This window comes from Adiantum capillus-veneris, chromosome 24 (assembly GCF_014529385.1).
Source record: "Adiantum capillus-veneris isolate H3 chromosome 24, ASM1452938v2, whole genome shotgun sequence".
In the NCBI taxonomy this organism is placed as follows: Eukaryota; Viridiplantae; Streptophyta; class Polypodiopsida; order Polypodiales; family Pteridaceae; genus Adiantum; species Adiantum capillus-veneris.
In genome coordinates, this window is record NC_140954.1 from 134,366,743 (window position 1) to 134,385,500 (window position 18,758).

Genomic DNA, 18,758 nt, shown 5'->3' on the forward strand with positions numbered 1-18,758 from the left:
GAAGAGAGGCAATGGCCACACGCCATCTTGAGTAAATTTTATCAATCGGATAATTCTTCAAGTGTTTCGCAAGTCTCGGGTCTATGGAGTACTTGATCAATCTTTTCACAGACGTGTCAACTTGCAATTGACGTTGGTGCTTCGTTCCTGCAAAATTTTCCACCACGAATCTGTCCAACTCTTCATTCTTTTCCTCAATTCCTATGCCGGATTTCAACTTTCCTTTTGCCTGATGCGCAATGTATGAAGGGTGGGAGTCGCTAATAAGTTCGGGGTCGGGACACAAAGATTCTTTCACAAAAGGCTACGTGTGCTGCAAAAAGGATCGGATCCTTCGTAGAAGAAGAATCTTTCTGTGCTCTGATACCACTGCAATAAACTTGCACACCCCAAGTCAAGATTCGGTCACGACACAGCAGAGATTCACTTCAAAACACTGAACAGAAACTTCATAATCACTGAACTTTAATGGGGAGAGAGACTGTGTTCTGATACCACTATAACAAACTTGGACACCCCAAGTCAAGATTCGGTCACGACACAGCAGAGATTCACTTGAAAACACTGAATAGAAACTTCATAATCACTGAACTTTAATGGGGAGAGAGAGAGAGAGAGTTGACACGGCCCGACAGAGTTCTGTGCCCAGAGGTATTGGCCCCAAAGACTGGCGCCCCTTTCGGTATTTCTTTTTTATATTAATCTTTGAGCAAAGTACAACTCCCGCGGGTGCTCGCTCTCTGAAACCGGCCCGTGGGGCGGTAGGCTTTGGCTTTCACCCGAAATTCTTTACTTTAGACACACACAGAGAGAACATGCAAAGGAAACCTGTGATGGGAATTAACACTTAAGCACACACACGGCTCGAAAGCTAGAATGCTCCGAGCAGAGGCTGACAACCTGTAGGCCCCAAAATTGGCGCCCCTTTCGGTATTTTTGTAACAAACTTGGACACTCCAAGTCAAGAATCAACCGCGACAGCACCAAATAACCACTTCAAAACAATTCACAGATCACAATAGATTTGCACTGGCCCGGCGGAGTTCTGTGCCTAGAGATATTGGCCCCAAATACTGGCGCCCCTTTCGGTATTTCTTTTTGTATTAATCAATCATCAAAGTACAAGAGAGCGGTTAGGGTTTCACTCTCAGACTCTGCGTCCAGATGCTCTGAGAAGTGAGGCCCTCACCACTAATTTAAAGGTTACAAGGGATGCCCAAAAGCAGAGCCCCAAAAGCTTTTAAAATCAAAAGCATCAGTTCTCTCTCTCTCTTAGAGAGTCTTTTCTCTTTTAAAAAAAAAAAAAAAAAAAGCAAAAGCAAAATTCGCGTCGCTCATAATTTTCCATTTTTAAAAAAAATAAAAAATAATCTGCCTCTGCGATTTCCGGAATTTAGGGTTTCTGGCAAAAATTAGGGTTTGTAGGAATTTTAGGGTTTCTGGCAGAAATTAGGGTTTCTGCTGTCCGCCACGTCATCACTTTGTGACATACCCCCCTCTTGAAAGCATTGTAATCGATCGCGATTACGCCTGCAAAACCGACAAAAGCCATAAACCGTCTTAGCAGACACTGACTGTCAGTACCTACGTACTAGGAACACACATCTAGCACATGTACAAAATCGACAGTCACATCACACGACATCACAGGACATCACCAGACATCACAGGACATCACATGACATTCAACATTCATTCGGATCTTAGACCATGATTTATCGGCAATGTAGCTAGCAATCACATCTAGGTCCAATCTGGACCTCATCGATGTCCGATTGACTAACCCCTATTGCAACGATGTCTATTCGAGATCAAGTAGACCAAAATGCTGCAGTCATTTCGGCTATCAGTTCTTGCACTCACAAGAAGTCAAGAACAAATCAGTATCATAATCAGGAATTCCATTTCATAAAGTCATCCAGCAGAATACTGTCAGCTCTCAGTATCCCTGAAGCTCAAAGAGACATCAGTGACTTTAGTATCAAAATCGAGGCATCTGTTGACAAAGGAGCGGAGTGACTCCCCTCTTGTGCATCCCACTGCACCAGATCTCCGGCCAAGCTGAATTCTGGGTTCCGTTTGGAGTAGACTATGCTAAACCAAAACATCGAGGTAAAGTTTCACAATCCGAGGAGTATCTGCTAGGTCCTCCTCCTCCATCCACTTCGCATCAAATGGAGGAAAGTTCTTGAACTTAACCAAGAACCGCCTTCGGACTTTACCTTTCTTCGTATCATTATGTGCCAAAATCTGTTCAGGAACAAGGATCTCCTCGTTTTCTTCCACTTTGGGTTGCTCATCAGGCTCCCCATCATCAGGCACATCACCCTTAACAGGTTTCAAGAGACTCACATGCAATGCATTGTGAATCCTCCAAGTATCTGGCAGTTTCAATCGGAAGGAGACATCATTTATCTTGTCAGTAATCTGGAAAGGTCCGTAGTATCACATACTAAGCTTTGGAAAAAGCCTCTCCTTTCCCTTTTTCGTTCTTAGGCGTGCCTTCTCAAAAGTAAGAGCACCCAATCATCCTCCTTCAGTTTCCAGTCGCGACGATGGTGATCCGCTGCCTTTTTTTGTCGTTCTTGAGACTCCTGCAAAGTCTCGCGAACCTTGGCAAAAGCCGTATCCAAATCTCGCGAATATTCATCCGCTTCAAATTTCTAATCTTTCGTGCTCAGGAAGGATGGAACCTTCGCAGCACTTTCAACAATCTCACATGGCGTCTTGCCCGTCGAAGAGTGTATCGTGTTATTGTAGGCAAATTCCACCAAAGGTAAGTTCTTTTCCCATTGAGTCTTCTGATGCGAGATACAAGACTTCAATAAATCTAAAATCATTGAATTGGCAATCTCAGATTGCCCGTCACTCTGCAAGTGGAACGATGACGAGAATTGCAACCGCGTGCCAATGTTCTCCCAAATTGCCTTCCAAAACAAACTCATAAATCTGGGGTCTCTGTCGGAGACAATCGTCTCAGGCGTACCATGTAATCGGAAAATCATCGTGATCATTCTGTATTCTCGGGAGATAAAAAAAAATGAAATCCATTTCAATATTTTCCCAGGGGCGGGTGGGTATGGGTAAAGGCTGTAACAATCCTTGTGCCTTATGCCTGTCAAACTTGACCTTCTGGCATACCAAGCAACTGCGCACAAACTCTTCCATATCCTTCTTCAGTCTCGGCCAAAAGAAATCTCTCTCTACCCCTTTCATGGTGGTAGCAATGCCGCGGTGACCCGTAAAAGGTGGACAGTGGCAATCAGTCATAACCTTTTCCCTCAACGGCTGTGTAACGCACAACATAGTCTTTTTCATCAAGTAGCCTTCCCGAAGGGAGTATCCCGCTATTGTCTCCCCATCTCGTATCCGTGTGAAATTATCTGCAAAATCTGTATCTGTGGCATACTGATCGACCATATCCTCGAAGCTCCTATGATGTATCGCGGAAATAGCCAGAACCAACGGTTTTCGAGACAAAGCATCTGCCACCACATTCTTCTGTCCCTGCACATGGACAATTTGGAAGTGGAACTATGACAAGATGTTCGTCCACCGCATCTGCTTTTCCGAAAGCTGCTTCTATGACAAGAAGTAGTAGCGCCAACTCTGATGGTCTGTAAAGACAGTGAAATCCGCTCCGAGTAGGTAATGCCGCCACTGAGCAAGAGCGTGGATAATCGCCAAAAGCTCTTTCCCATAGATCTGTGCTGTCATCTCCGGCCTAGAGAACAAACGGCTCTCGCAAGCTATGACATGGCCTTCTTGCATCAAGACCGCACCCAGACTACGACCACAAGCATCACAATATACTTCAAACGACTTCTGCAAGTCCGGCAAAGTCAAAATAGGTCCCGTAGTCAATTTCTCTTTCAATGTCCGAAAGGCAGTCACCTCTGTGGGTCCCCACGAAAAAGGTACTCCTTTCTGTGCCAAGGTATGCAAAGGGGAAGCAACCTCTGCAAACTTTCGTATGAACCGCCTGTAGTACGAACACAGTCCCAAGAAGCTTCCAACTTTATGGACATTCCTCAAATCGGGCCAATCACGGATAGTCTCTATCTTGGCCGGGTCCATTTGCACTCCTGCTGCTGACACAATGTGTCCCAAAAAGTGTATCTCTAGTAGGAAAAAATTCACTTTTTTTTTTTGCATTAATCACTAGCGTGTGATCTCGTAATGCCTGGAAGACTTGAAGCAGATGATCTCTGTGTTCTGCCTCATTCTTCGAGAAAACAATGATGTCGTCAAAGAAAGTGCCAACATATTAATAGCCTTTACTCTCGAAAAATCCTATCCATCATCCGGTTAAATGTCGCAGGAGCATTGGTTAAGCCAAAAGGCATCACCAAAAACTCAAATAACCCAAAAGTCGTCCGAAAAGCTGTCTTGTAGACATCTCCTGGCGCTATCCTGATCAGATGATATCCACTCTTCAAGTCAATCCTGCTAAAGCACGAGGATCCCTGTAACCTGTCGAGTATATCATCGATCCTAGGAATCGGAAATCTGTTCTTGATGGTGATTTCGTTGAGAGTGCTATAATCGATGCACATTCTCCAAGATCCGTCTTTCTTCAAAACCAACAACACTGGAGAGCAATACGGTGAAGTACTAGGCTGGAGAAGACCCTTTTCCAAGAGGTCTTTCACTGGGTTCATAATCTTTTCATTCTGTACTCGGCTCACACGATAAGGTGGCCGATTCGGTGGCGTGCTTCTAGATATCAGATCAATGGTATGATCTTCAGGCCCTCTCAAAAGCAATCGGCATGAGCGTGGAGAAAAAAAATCTTGGCGTTCTTTTCTTCAGGTCAAAACATATTCAACCTTTATCCATCGTTCAGTTCTCCCAAAAGAATGAGTAAGAAAACTGAAGTTCATCAAGTACAAGCTCTAAGCCCTTCATTTATCAAAGTCGCTTTCTTGGCCCGGTAGTCAACCACGGCGTAGTTCTTGTGGTACCAAGGGATCCCGACTAGAACGTCACTCGCGTGCCTTGAACACCCCTGTCATTGCAAACGAAGTTTGCCAATGCTCGGTGTAATGGCAACATCTCATCCGGGTGCCAGTTGAACTACCTCCGCCTGTGGCGTCAGTCTGTCGGGCGTAGTTCCAAATCGAGCCGCCAATTCCAAGTGAAAAGAAGTTGGCCTTGGCTCCTTCAAAAGAGCTTCCTGATCCTTCACTTTGCCCCGAAAAAAACGGCAAAGTTTGTACTTTCATTCATTTGATTCGGTGCAAGTCCCACGCCATGTGGTACCAGTTCTGCTTTTCTATTTGCCTTTTCTGCCACATTCCTCAGCTGCTCTCGAACTCTCAGACCTGTCGTCGTCTTTATCATTCTGTTCTTTCTGTGCCTTATCAGGGCACTTCGCGGAGATATGTCCATGTTCCCCGCATCCAAAGCACTTCCCCTCTCGGATGAAGCGAGCTCTCTCCTCAGGAGTAAGCTTGGGTCGTGCATCCTTTTTTTTCTCTGGGTTGCTCTTTTTCTTTCTACTTTCATTCCCAGAAGTCTATTCGGCTCGTTCTGTCATGGCCTCATCTGTGGGGTAGGTCAGACTGCCAGAGTGAATGGCAAAGCCCCGCTTCGCATGACTCATCAACTCCTGAACAGAAGCTGACTTCTGTTCCAAGCAGTGATTTCGGATCTCTGTAGGTAAACCCAAGGTAAACCGCTCAATCTGTTCTCTGAACGAGATCTTCTTGAATGAAGAGGCGGGTAGAAAAGAGCTCCATAATCTTTCACAATAAGAATTCACTGTATCGCTCTTGGTCATCCGGAGATGGTTCCAAGCAGCTCGTATATCTCGCTCAAACTCTTGAGTCAACCAAGAAGAAATAAAAAGCCTCTTGAATTTCAGCCATGTAACTGGCACAGTCTTGCTTAATAGAAGCGTGGACCACCAAGTACGAGCATTCCCCTTAAAGTAAGAGGCAGCTCTCCGAATCTTGGAGTGCTCTGAATAGTGTCCTCCCGCGAAAGCGATGTCAAACTGCTGAAAAAAGACACAGCCTTCGAAGCATCCGAGTATCCTGAAAAAGTATCAAACTTGATCGAGTGGCCACCTTCCTTAAACTCTCGGACTTTCTTGCTTTTATCTTCGAGAAAGTCATACTGGTTGGCTTTGTAAAAATTCTTCTTGTTCGCATAAACTTTCCGTCATCGAAATCTGAGTTGTTTGTAGACGAGTCCTCAGTAGAACTGTCAGTCTCTGGGCGAGATGTAGCCTTCTTCTTGCCCTTTCCGAAGCTTTGTGTCTTGCTTCGCTTTTTGCTTTTTTCTGTCTTCTTCGCTCTAATCCGAGGAGCTAGAAGAACTGTCAGAAGAAGAAGAAGAAGAATTGGGTAGGTCTTCAAACTTTACGCGCTTCTTCAATTTCTTTGCCTTGTCAAATGTCGACCGACGACCCAAATATCCCGGGAAGTCAGTGCCTTTCTTCTGCTTTTTGCCGTTCTTTTTGTCTTTCTTTTGCACGTCGAAAAGTTGAGCAATCCGTGCATCAACCACGTTCTCCAGTTCCTTCTCCGTATATTTCTTGGAGGCAGAAGGTTTCTTGAGAGCGGGTTTCGGGAGTGGTGTTGTGGTTCTCTGCCACTCCATCTGTACCTCTTTCAAAGAGGTTTGGTTTATATATTTTGCCATCTTCGGGTCCTTGGCAAAATTGAGCATCATCTTTGTTGCATCGCCAATCAATTGACGACGCTCCATCTCTCTTTGCTCCGCCTGAGTAGGCCGAGGCGGGCCATACTCTCTGTCTGAATCTTCGTTGTGATCCCAGCCCGCATCTCCAGATGCAGAGGGAGTCGACTGATCATTGCTTGAAGCCATAGGTGCCGCGGAAAAAAATTCGGGGATCGGATTTCCCGTAGAAGAGAAATCGGCCGTGCTCTGATACCACTGTAACAAACTTGGACACTCCAAGTCAAGAATCAACCGCGACAGCACCAAATAACCACTTCAAAACAATTCACAGATCACAATAGATTTGCACTGGCCCGGCGGAGTTGCGTGCCTAGAGATATTGGCCCCAAAGACTGGCGCCCCTTTCGGTATTTCTTTTTGTATTAATCAATCATCAAAGTACAAGAGAGCGGTTAGGGTTTCACTCTCAGACTCTGCGTCCAGATGCTCTGAGAAGTGAGGCCCTCACCACTAATTTAAAGGTTACAAGGGATGCCCAAAAGCAGAGCCCCAAAAGCTTTTAAAATCAAAAGCATCAGTTCTCTCTCTCTCTTAGAGAGTCTTTTCTCTTTTTTTTATAAAAAAAAAGCAAAAGCAAAATTCGCGTCGCTCATCATTTTCCATTTAAAAAAAAAAAAAAAATAATCCGCCTCTGCGATTTCCGGAATTTAGGGTTTTTGGCAAAAATTAGGGTTTGCAGGAATTTTAGGGTTTCTGGCAGAAATTAGGGTTTTTGCTGTCCGCCACGTCATCACTTTGTGACAATTTCTTTATACTTTGAGAGGGTAAATTACAAAGTAGAGCCCTGACAATCCTTTATCGTATCCAGCTAGATACCACTTGTTTTGGCCAAATTTCGGCAGCATAGCAGCCCCAAAACTTGCGCGAAACCAATTCCCCTACCGGAACTCACTTCCACTGGCATAAACCCTCTGATTCCTGCCCAAAAACAGTAAATTCAGCACGCTGTATTTACTGGTTTTTGCCCTGTTTTCAGCCCCAAACAGTCCTTTGACTGTCCTCTGCCAGTGGGACACTATTCCCAATGGTTCTGGCGTCCGTATGGCTGAAAAACAGTCAATTTACAGCGCATACATAGCGCTGAAAACGACCCTGTACGGCGAGGTTATGACCCTCACCGGTGCCTGCTTTGGAGTAGCAGTTAGCTACCCTTGTTCGTGCTCAAGGAGACTTGTGCCTCAACGCAAAAGCATGAAACCACACAACTGTACATCAGTCAAATGAAGAGCCCTCTTGTGGGGCATCACATAACTGCACGTAGGGGAGAGAGAGAGCAGTGTGTAGTGTGCAGGGCATCACTCCTAGCACCACACTGTACATAGAGTGGAAAGAAAGGAAGGCTCTCCCTTCCCGTCAGTAAAAGGAACCTTGAGCACTCACTGATCACTCATCCTGAGCCATACACCACTTTCGTACTTGGTACAAATGAGGAAGTTTATATCATTGTCCGTATTCTTATTCTTGCAGGACGTAGTCCTCTTTGTACTCGGTACGAGTGAGGTGAAGTTTTTAGGGTTTTGCTTAGTGCAAGCGTTTTTGTAGAATGAGGACTAGATTCACCTTTTTATGCGCTAAGGTTGTTCATACAGGTTGCTATCGCTTAGGCAATTCCTATGCACTATATTTAGCCTGGGTGTGTGTGCCAGCTGTCACTCTTCGCCCGAGTTTAACCCTAGTTACTAGTAGCTTCAAAGCTTTGGTATCCAAGTGGTTTCTTAGCGCTAGTCTTTCCAGTCTTTGTGCAGTACTAGCCCAAGGCTACGATACCTTTTTGAACAATGACCAGATTTTTCGGGGTTGTGGGGGACAGCATCAAATGCTTGAATTTTCACTTTTAACACAATAGCAAATGTATTTAAATGCGACAACTATGCCTGCACGTAGAGGCATAACTCGTAAGGACTGCTTGTTGAGAGGCGAACCTTGACTATCTGCAAGAGGAGTTCTACATCTTTATGGACTTGATACTGATGGAACTCGTTTGGTCCTGTTTGCAGGTACGAGAAGTCAGAGTACTCTATCATATTACTGGTGCAATTACTTTTGTTGATGAGATTCCATGGGTGGTAGAACCGATTTTTTTGGCACAGGTACTTCTTTTGCGTGGATTGTTTTTTTCTTGGGTTCTCTAGCTTGTTGGAATGGTGTTTCCATCCTGTCATTGAGAATCTCGTGGTAATATCTCGGTCTGTTTGGTTCTAACAAAGAACTACCGACCTTTGCAGTGGGGAACCATGTGGATTATGATGAGACGAGAAAAGCGAGATCGGCGGCATTTCAAACGAATGAGATTTCCACCTTTTGATGATGAAGAGCCGCCACTGGATTATGCAGATAATCTGCTTGATGTTGATCCACTGGAACCAATACAGCTTGAGCTAGATGAAGAAGAAGATTCTGCTGTGTATAACTGGTTTTATGACCACAAGCCTTTGGTCAAGACCAAGTTGATCAATGGTCCAAGCTATAAAAGGTGGCAACTGTCGCTACCCATCATGGCAACTTTGTATAGGCTAGCTGGACAGCTTTTGTCAGATTTGACAGATCGAAACTACTTTTATCTGTTTGATATGGAGTCATTTTTCACTGCAAAAGCTTTAAATATGTGTATTCCAGGTATGCTTTGTTCTTAACATGTCTTTGGCTGATATGTAAATGTGTAGTGGAAGTTTCAGCTCTGTTCCTCTCCCATTTGTAGGCGGTCCAAAGTTCGAGCCTCTTTATCGAGATATGGAGAAAGGGGATGAAGATTGGAATGAGTTCAATGACATAAATAAGCTTATAATCAGGTCCCCCTTGCGAACAGAGTACAGAATTGCTTTCCCCCATCTTTACAACAACAGGCCACGAAAAGTTAGATTAAGTATCTATCATACACCAATGGTGATGTACATTCGAACAGAAGACCCAGACCTTCCGGCCTTCTATTTTGATCCTCTAATTCATCCCATTGCGTACTACAAAACAAGTCGTAAAGAGCAGAAGATTGCTGAGGTGAATGAGGAGGAAGAGGACTTTGATGATTTTCAGCTTCCCGAAGGTGTAGACCCTTTACTTCAGAATGTTCCTTTGTACACTGATACCACAGCTGCTGGAATTGCTCTGTTGTTTGCGCCCAGACCTTTTAATATGAGATCGGGACGAATGAGAAGAGCTGAAGATGTTCCCCTTGTTTCTGATTGGTACAAGGAGCACTGGTTAGTAACTTGTCTAGTATTATTATTATTACTATTTTTATATTTCAATTCCTACAAAGTTTTTGAAGAGAGCTCTTAATGTTCTGATTTTGCAGCCCTCCGTCATATCCAGTCAAAGTGAGGGTCAGTTATCAGAAGCTGTTGAAATGCTTTGTCTTGAATGAGTTACATCATAGACCGCCTAAAGCTCAGAAAAAGAAGTATCTGTTTCGCTCTTTGCGAGCTACCAAGTTTTTTCAGACCACTGAATTAGATTGGGCGGAAGCAGGATTGCAAGTTTGTAAGCAGGGCTACAATATGTTGAATCTTTTGATACATAGAAAGAATTTGAATTATCTTCATTTGGACTACAATTTCAATTTGAAGCCTGTCAAGACGCTCACCACAAAAGAGCGCAAGAAGTCTCGTTTTGGGAATGCATTCCACCTGTGCAGGGAAATTTTGCGACTGACAAAGCTGGTGGTTGATGCCAACATTCAGTTTCGGTTGGGAAATGTAGACGCCTTTCAGCTTGCAGATGGTTTACAATACACGTTCTCCCATGTTGGTCAGCTAACTGGAATGTACAGATACAAGTACAGGCTTATGCGACAAATTCGAATGTGCAAGGATTTGAAGCATTTAATTTACTACAGGTTCAATACAGGGCCTGTTGGAAAGGGACCTGGGTGTGGGTTCTGGGCACCTATGTGGAGAGTGTGGCTCTTCTTCTTGAGAGGCGTTGTTCCTTTGCTTGAGCGGTGGCTTGGAAATTTACTTGCACGACAATTTGAAGGTCGGCACTCAAAGGGAGTAGCAAAAACTGTGACCAAGCAACGAGTGGAAAGTCATTTTGACTTGGAGCTTAGAGCAGCTGTCATGCATGATGTACTGGATGCCATGCCTGGTAAGAAATAGTTTTTGTGAAGTCACGGTCCTCTATTTACCAGTATTTTTATGCATGACTTGTATCTTTTCTGAACAGAGGGCATCAAGCAAAACAAAGCTCGCACTATTTTGCAGCATCTTAGTGAAGCTTGGCGGTGCTGGAAGGCAAATATTCCTTGGAAGGTATGTTGTGGCTCTTATCTAATGGCTTGCAACCTTGTTTTGTGTCTCAAGATGATGTAAGTGTAGCTGTTGGCAAAAGGCTGTTGTCCAGAAAGATTACAAGAATCTTTTACTATTGCAGGTCCCTGGACTTCCAGTACCTATTGAAAACATGATTTTACGTTATGTCAAATCAAAGGCTGACTGGTGGACAAATGTGGCACATTATAATAGAGAGCGAATTAGGCGTGGTGCCACAGTTGATAAGACTGTTTGTAGGAAGAATCTTGGAAGGTTGACTCGCCTGTGGTTAAAGGACGAGCAGGTTTGTTTGTGGTCTCGATGGTAGTCTTGATGTTAGTTCACCCATTGTACCTAAAATTTTTTGGTGCTTTGCAGGAGAGGCAACACAACTACCTTAAGGATGGACCATATGTGACACCTGAAGAGGCTGTGGCAATTTACACCACCACTGTGCATTGGTTGGAATCCAGAAAATTCTCCCCAATTCCATTCCCCCCTCTTTCCTACAAGCACGATACAAAGCTTTTGATTCTTGCCTTGGAACGCTTGAAGGAATCCTATAGTGTAGCAGTGCGACTTAATCAACAACAACGTGAAGAGCTTGGTCTTATAGAACAGGTAATTCAAGGCCTTTTGTGCTTAGTTGCATTTCCATTGCTTCGAGGTAATCTCAGTTTGTTCTACTTTTTCTCGGTCTTACTTAATCAATGCGAATACGTGCTCCTTTTTGACAGGCTTATGACAATCCCCATGAGGCTTTGTCTAGAATCAAGCGTCATCTTTTGACTCAACGTGCTTTTAAAGAGGTTAGAACTTGTTTTCTGTTCATTTTAGTTGGTGATGCTTGAAATCTTACCTGCTGGTTTGCTTATGACATATCATTTGCTGACATGGTTTTATGTGTCCAGGTTGGCATAGAGTTCATGGATTTGTATAGCTACTTGATACCGGTGTATGAAATTGAACCCTTGGAGAAGATTACTGATGCCTATCTTGATCAGTATCTTTGGTATGAAGGTGATAAGCGGCATTTATTTCCTAATTGGATAAAGCCGGCAGACTCTGAACCACCACCACTTTTAGTTTATAAGTGGTGCCAGGGTATCAATAATCTGCAAGACATATGGGATACAAGTGAAGGGGAATGTGTTGTTATGCTGCAAACCAAGTTTGAGAAATTTTTTGAGAAAATAGACTTGACCATGTTGAACAGGTACTTCCATTTGCTCAAGCTTTGTGGTTTAGCATTCTTCTTAGGTGGTTTTGAGTGCCTTTACATTTTCCCTTGCAGGCTGTTGCGGCTTGTTCTTGATCATAATATTGCAGATTATGTCACTGCAAAGAACAACGTTATTCTTTCTTACAAAGATATGAGTCACACCAATTCGTATGGTTTGATAAGGGGTCTTCAGTTTGCATCATTTGTTGTTCAGTATTATGGGCTGGTTTTAGACCTTTTAGTGCTGGGCCTTACTCGTGCAAGTGAAATTGCTGGCCCCCCTCAAATGCCCAATGAGTTCATCACCTACTGGGATACCAAAGTAGAGACTCGGCACCCTATTCGACTGTACTCTAGGTACATAGACAGAGTGCATATTTTGTTTCGGTTCACACATGAAGAGGCACGTGATTTGATCCAGAGGTACCTGACAGAGCATCCAGATCCGAACAATGAGAATATAGTGGGGTACAACAATAAGAAATGTTGGCCACGAGACGCGCGGATGAGGCTTATGAAGCATGATGGTTGGTGTTTACTTTGCTGCTGTTCAGCCTTGATCCTGTTTGAGCTTCAGCGTAGACTAATACTACTTTTTCTGTTTATTTAATTACAGTGAATCTTGGAAGGAGTGTATTTTGGGACATCAAGAACAGGCTGCCACGTAGTATCACAACTCTGGAATGGGAAAATAGTTTCGTTTCTGTTTATAGCAAGGACAACCCAAACCTTCTTTTCAGCATGTATGCTAGTTTTACACTTTCTTTGCCTCAGAACTTCTTTGTCCCCCCCCTCCCCCTCAACAAACAAAACAAAAAACCAAACGACTGCTATCCTTTGACAAAGTAAGTTTCTGACCTGTGTGAAATGGCTCCAGGTGTGGGTTTGAGGTGAGGATTATGCCTAAAATACGAATGCCACAGGAGGCCACTTCATCAAATAAAGATGGGGTTTGGCATTTACAAAATGAACAAACCAAGGAGCGCACTGCTGTTGCATACTTACGTGTGGATGATGAACATCTGAAAGTTTTTGAGAATCGTGTGAGGCAAATTTTAATGTCCTCGGGGTCGACCACATTTACCAAGATTGTCAATAAATGGAATACAGCACTGATTGGTAAATGTCTTCAACATGCACATGTCATTCAGGCTATTCAAATCAAATTGCTCATTTTCTTGTCTTGTTTTTTTGTTTGAGTAGGCCTCATGACTTATTTTCGGGAGGCGACAGTTCATACACAAGAACTATTAGACTTGCTTGTGAAGTGTGAAAATAAGATCCAGACTCGTATCAAGATTGGTTTGAATTCAAAAATGCCGAGTCGGTAGGTGCCGCATTTATATATCTTTATGAACGTTTTTTGAAGATTTGTCATAAGAATTGTTTGTGCTTATCAGATTTCCCCCGGTCATTTTTTATACACCAAAGGAGATTGGAGGACTTGGTATGTTATCAATGGGTCACATATTGATACCTCAGAGCGATCTGCGGTATAGTCAGCAAACAGATGTTGGAGTGACCCATTTTCGCAGTGGAATGAGTCATGAGGATGAGCAGCTTATCCCCAATCTTTATCGCTATATCCAAGTATGCTAGTAACAATCGTTGATTGTCCTCTATTATTATTGCACATATTTAACTGCCTTTGAATTCTGGATGCTGCTAATATCTGTATATCGTTTCTTTCTTATCTTTTGTCTTCGTTTGTGTTTCAGCCTTGGGAAAGTGAGTTTATTGATTCTCAGCGCGTGTGGGCCGAGTACGCTTTGAAGCGTCAAGAAGCTCAAGCACAGAACCGAAGGTTGACATTGGAAGATCTCGAGGTAAGTTTGTTTGCAGTATGAATACAAGTGAGCTAGGGTGAGCTGAATATTGTTAGAACTCAATGCTTTTTTGTCTTTCAGGACTCTTGGGATCGTGGTATACCTCGTATCAATACTCTTTTCCAAAAGGATCGACATACATTAGCTTATGATAAGGGCTGGCGAGTACGAACCGATTTTAAGCAGTTTCAAGTCTTGAAACAGAATCCTTTTTGGTGGACGCATCAAAGACATGACGGAAAACTCTGGAATCTTAATAATTATCGAACCGATGTGATTCAGGCATTGGGAGGTGTTGAAGGCATTCTTGAGCACACTTTGTTTAAGGGGACTTAGTAAGTGGCTCTATTTGTTGTTAAGAAAAAGCATGAGCTCGAGTTTTGTACTTGTAATGCTCATATTTTTGTGTTCGGAATGCAGTTTTCCGACATGGGAGGGTCTATTTTGGGAAAAAGCTTCAGGATTTGAGGAGTCTATGAAGTATAAAAAACTTACAAATGCACAGCGATCAGGTCTTAATCAGATACCTAATAGGCGATTTACGTTGTGGTGGTCTCCCACCATCAATCGGGCAAATGTTTATGTTGGTTTTCAAGTGCAGCTTGATTTAACAGGGATCTTTATGCATGGAAAAATTCCCACGTTAAAGATCTCCTTGATACAGATCTTCAGGGCACATCTATGGCAGAAAGTTCATGAAAGTGTTGTAATGGATCTTTGTCAGGTGCTTGATCAGGAACTTGATGCCCTTGAAATCGAGACTGTGCAGAAGGAGACCATTCATCCACGAAAGAGCTACAAAATGAACAGTTCTTGCGCAGATATTCTTCTTTTTGCCGCCTTCAAATGGCCCATGAGCAAACCAAGCCTGGTGGCGGAGTCAAAAGACGTACATGATCAAAAACCTACCAACAAATATTGGATTGATGTTCAACTTAGGTGGGGAGATTATGATTCTCATGACATAGAACGTTACACGCGAGCCAAGTTCCTGGATTACACCACAGACAACATGTCAATTTATCCTGCTCCAACTGGTTTGTGCCGTCCTCTTAGACCTATCTTGTTTGCAAATAGTTCCTGAACTAATGTTTTTAAATTTGACAACTCTCATTTTGGCTGTGCAGGAGTTATGATTGGTATTGATCTTGCCTACAACTTGCATTCTGCATTCGGAAATTGGTTTCCAGGGTCAAAAACTCTTCTAGCTCAAGCTATGAATAAAATCATGAAGGTATTATATATTTATTAAACCTCTTTATGCATGGTTTTATGTGGTAGACCTTCTGGATGTGGATGTAGTCTAATTTCTAATTCTTGGTTTCTTTTTCTTCCTTTTGAAATGAAGGCAAATCCAGCACTGTATGTACTCCGGGAACGTGTCCGGAAGGGGCTACAGCTTTATTCTTCTGAGCCCACAGAACCTTATCTTTCTTCACAAAACTATGGAGAGTTGTTCAGCAACCAGATTATATGGTTTGTTGATGATACCAATGTGTATCGTGTCACTATACATAAAACTTTTGAGGGAAATCTCACAACCAAGCCAATTAATGGTGCTATCTTCATTTTCAATCCTCGGACTGGACAGCTATTCTTAAAAGTCATTCATACCAGTGTTTGGGCTGGACAGAAGCGTCTTGGTCAGTTAGCAAAGTGGAAAACTGCTGAGGAGGTTGCTGCTTTGGTGCGGTCTTTACCTAATGAAGAACAGCCAAAACAGATCATTGTGACAAGAAAAGGAATGCTTGATCCATTGGAAGTGCACTTGCTGGACTTTCCTAATATTGTTATCAAGGGTAGTGAGCTGCAGCTTCCTTTCCAAGCATGTTTGAAGATTGAGAAATTTGGGGATCTTATTTTAAAGGCCACAGAGCCTCAAATGGTACTGTTTAACATTTATGATGACTGGTTAAAGACAGTATCATCTTATACAGCCTTTCAGCGATTAATACTGATTCTGCGAGCTTTGCATGTAAACAATGAAAAGGCAAAGATGCTTCTAAAACCTGATAAGACTATTATTACTGAGCCACATCACATATGGCCTAGTTTGACAGATGATCAGTGGATGAAAGTGGAAGTTGCTTTGAGAGATCTCATCCTTTCGGATTATTCCAAGAAAAATAATGTGAATACCTCTGCTCTCACCCAGTCAGAAATTCGTGATATTATTTTGGGTGCTGAAATAACACCACCATCTCAGCAACGTCAGCAAATTGCAGAGATAGAGAAACAGGTAACTTTTTGGCTTTGTCCCCATAATCTCTTGAGGCCACTGGGGCGGAAAAGTTATTGCTTTGTAACTCACCTCTTGACTTTCTCTCACAGGCCAAAGAAGCAAGTCAACTTACTGCAGTCACGACCAAGACGACTAACGTTCATGGTGATGATTTGATAGTAACTACTACCAGTCCATATGAGCAAGCAGCATTTGGTTCTAAAACTGATTGGCGTGTTCGAGCTATATCAGCCACTAATCTGTACCTCCGTGTTAATCATATTTATGTAAATTCGGATGATATTAAGGTATGTGGAGAGAATTTGAGACTGGTATTGTTTTTAAATGTTTGGGAAGGGCTGTAATTATTAATCTTAACATGATTTCTTACAGGAATCTGGCTACACTTACATCATGCCGAAGAATGTCTTGAAGAAGTTTATCTGCATAGCAGACTTGCGAACTCAGATTGCAGGCTATCTTTATGGGTTGAGCCCTCCGGATAATCCTCAGGTGAAGGAGATTCGATGCATTGTCATGCCTCCTCAGTGGGGCACACATCAGCAAGTCCACTTGCCTTCTGCTTTGCCGGAACATGAATATCTAAGTGAGCTGGAACCTCTGGGCTGGATGCACACACAACCAAATGAATTTCCCCAGTTGTCTCCTCAGGTAAAGAAAATGGAGGGAGCTTTGCGATGAAAGCTTGTTGTCTGCATGCTGTTTTTGATTGTCTATTGTGCATTCAAGCAGCTACTTACTTCTTCCTTGTTTAAAATTCATAAACAGGATGTCACGAGTCATGCTCGGATGCTGGAAAATAACAAATCTTGGGACGGGGAGCGGTGCATAATATTGACTTGTAGTTTCACACCAGGTTCCTGTTCGTTGACAGCGTACAAGTTGACACCCTCAGGTTATGAGTGGGGCCGCGTGAACAAAGATAGCGGAAGCAACCCGCATGGCTATCTTTTGACTCATTATGAGAAAGTGCAAATGCTTCTTAGTGATAGGTTCCTGGGATACTACATGGTATGCACAGCCTTTCGATTTTGGAATGTTTTGGGATTTGCGTGTTCAATTTGTTCATGTGGCTAGGTGCTTATTATCTTCTCGTGTGCGTGCTCCACAGGTTCCTGACAACGGCCCTTGGAATTACAATTATATGGGTGTCAAGCACTCAACAAGCATGAAGTATGGTATTAAGCTAGCAATACCAAAAGAATACTATCATGAGGAACATAGGCCGACTCACTTCTTAGAATTCAGCAACTTAGAAGGAGACCATGTGGAGGCAGATAGAGAGGATGTCTTTACTTGAGTCGACAGTGGGATTGTTCATAGGTAAAGCTGGTTGACAAATTTCTGCTCTGCCTCTTCTCTGTTTTGTCCATTACTGCAGCGTTTTAGGGAAGAGAATCATGTGGAGGGTTGCTAGAAAGTATGTACAACTCTATGCGCAACTACTGTTGAATTCTGTAATGTGAAAGGTAGGATGACTTCAGCTTATCTATTGCTCACTGATTTCAGCAAACCTGTCTCTCAAGGGGCACATTTGATGGAGTTGGATTGGTGTGTGCACAATTGCTCTCAGCAGCTGTTGGTTCGCTTTGTACAGTGTGGGAACCTTGTCTGTTCGAAGTGGTGGAGATGTTCGTGTGACAAGCCATCTCAAACTGAAGCTAGTTGCTGGCCATGGAATGATCTCAACACTTCAAACTGAAGCAAGTTACAAGCCAGTGCAATGAATATATGGCCAGCAGTGCTAAGAGACATTGTTACATTGTTGTAAATTATTTACTCTGTTAATCCTGGATTACCAGTGTGTGTACCTATCCCTTCCACTGCAGGACTTCCAATCGCCATCGAGGTTGGTTTATCAAGGCCAGAGGTTGCCTGGAGCAGAACGAAATGATGCCACATTAAGTTGCATTAGAGTGCCGGTGAAATTGAGAAGAGATATGAAGATGGAGCACAGAGATGGGAATCTCTATGACAGCAATGTTGTCTGCAGCTGAAAATGAAAGCTATGCAATTGCTCTGTAAGCAAATTCGTAGCAAAGATGAGTTTGGCTGAGAGAGAGAGAGAGAGAGAGAGAGAGAGAGAGAGAGAGAGAGAGAGAGAGAGATCCTTCTCATGTTCTTTTGTGCTCTAGTAATTTTTTTGTTCATTTCTGAGGCTGGAGTTGTATATTGTGCATTTGCAGTTTTTGAAACGGGTGTTTCTATGCTGGGAGTACTTTGCTTAATTGTCAGGATTGGGGTTCATGATTTTGGCACGTAATTAAAATTTTGGGCGTCGTGCTTTTGAAATTGAATCTCACAAAACAACATGGAGTATGATTTGGGATGTATTGGTCCTTTTCTTTATGGAGTTTTCAAATCTATAAATGTGCTTTGTAGTGCGTATGCTAGGAGCCTTCGCAACGAGCACCATTCTTTGGGGAACCCATGTGGCATGAGGGCATTGGCAAAGCTGAAAATATAGCTAAGTACTAAACTGAATCTCAAAACCTACTGTATCCATGCAGGCA

General features: G+C 43.1%; 2 protein-coding genes across 2 annotated transcripts in view; both read left to right on the forward strand.

The window, feature by feature from the left end:
- LOC147427183 (pre-mRNA-processing-splicing factor 8A) overlaps positions 1-18,301 on the forward strand; it is a 28,691-nt gene extending 10,390 nt beyond the window's left edge. The window contains exons 3-26 of the mRNA XM_086498724.1: positions 8,706-8,798; positions 8,934-9,324; positions 9,407-9,905; positions 10,001-10,791; positions 10,870-10,955; positions 11,077-11,259; positions 11,334-11,576; positions 11,693-11,764; positions 11,867-12,171; positions 12,250-12,704; positions 12,794-12,920; positions 13,055-13,296; positions 13,381-13,504; positions 13,578-13,767; positions 13,896-14,003; positions 14,085-14,338; positions 14,424-15,040; positions 15,131-15,237; positions 15,352-16,242; positions 16,335-16,532; positions 16,618-16,896; positions 17,014-17,256; positions 17,357-17,568; positions 17,755-18,301. Coding sequence (XP_086354850.1) covers positions 8,706-8,798; positions 8,934-9,324; positions 9,407-9,905; positions 10,001-10,791; positions 10,870-10,955; positions 11,077-11,259; positions 11,334-11,576; positions 11,693-11,764; positions 11,867-12,171; positions 12,250-12,704; positions 12,794-12,920; positions 13,055-13,296; positions 13,381-13,504; positions 13,578-13,767; positions 13,896-14,003; positions 14,085-14,338; positions 14,424-15,040; positions 15,131-15,237; positions 15,352-16,242; positions 16,335-16,532; positions 16,618-16,896; positions 17,014-17,256; positions 17,357-17,545 — 6,687 coding nt within the window. The 3' untranslated portion in view covers positions 17,546-17,568; positions 17,755-18,301. The remainder of the gene's footprint in view (positions 1-8,705; positions 8,799-8,933; positions 9,325-9,406; positions 9,906-10,000; positions 10,792-10,869; positions 10,956-11,076; positions 11,260-11,333; positions 11,577-11,692; positions 11,765-11,866; positions 12,172-12,249; positions 12,705-12,793; positions 12,921-13,054; positions 13,297-13,380; positions 13,505-13,577; positions 13,768-13,895; positions 14,004-14,084; positions 14,339-14,423; positions 15,041-15,130; positions 15,238-15,351; positions 16,243-16,334; positions 16,533-16,617; positions 16,897-17,013; positions 17,257-17,356; positions 17,569-17,754) is intronic.
- Positions 17,646-18,537, forward strand: LOC147427184 (uncharacterized). Its single transcript, XM_086498277.1, has 5 exons — positions 17,646-17,665; positions 17,789-17,948; positions 18,075-18,161; positions 18,239-18,266; positions 18,432-18,537. The coding sequence occupies exons 1-5, from the start codon at positions 17,646-17,648 to the stop codon at positions 18,506-18,508; spliced, it is 372 nt and encodes a 123-aa protein (XP_086354403.1). The 3' UTR covers positions 18,509-18,537.
- The last annotated feature ends 221 nt before the right edge of the window (positions 18,538-18,758 follow it).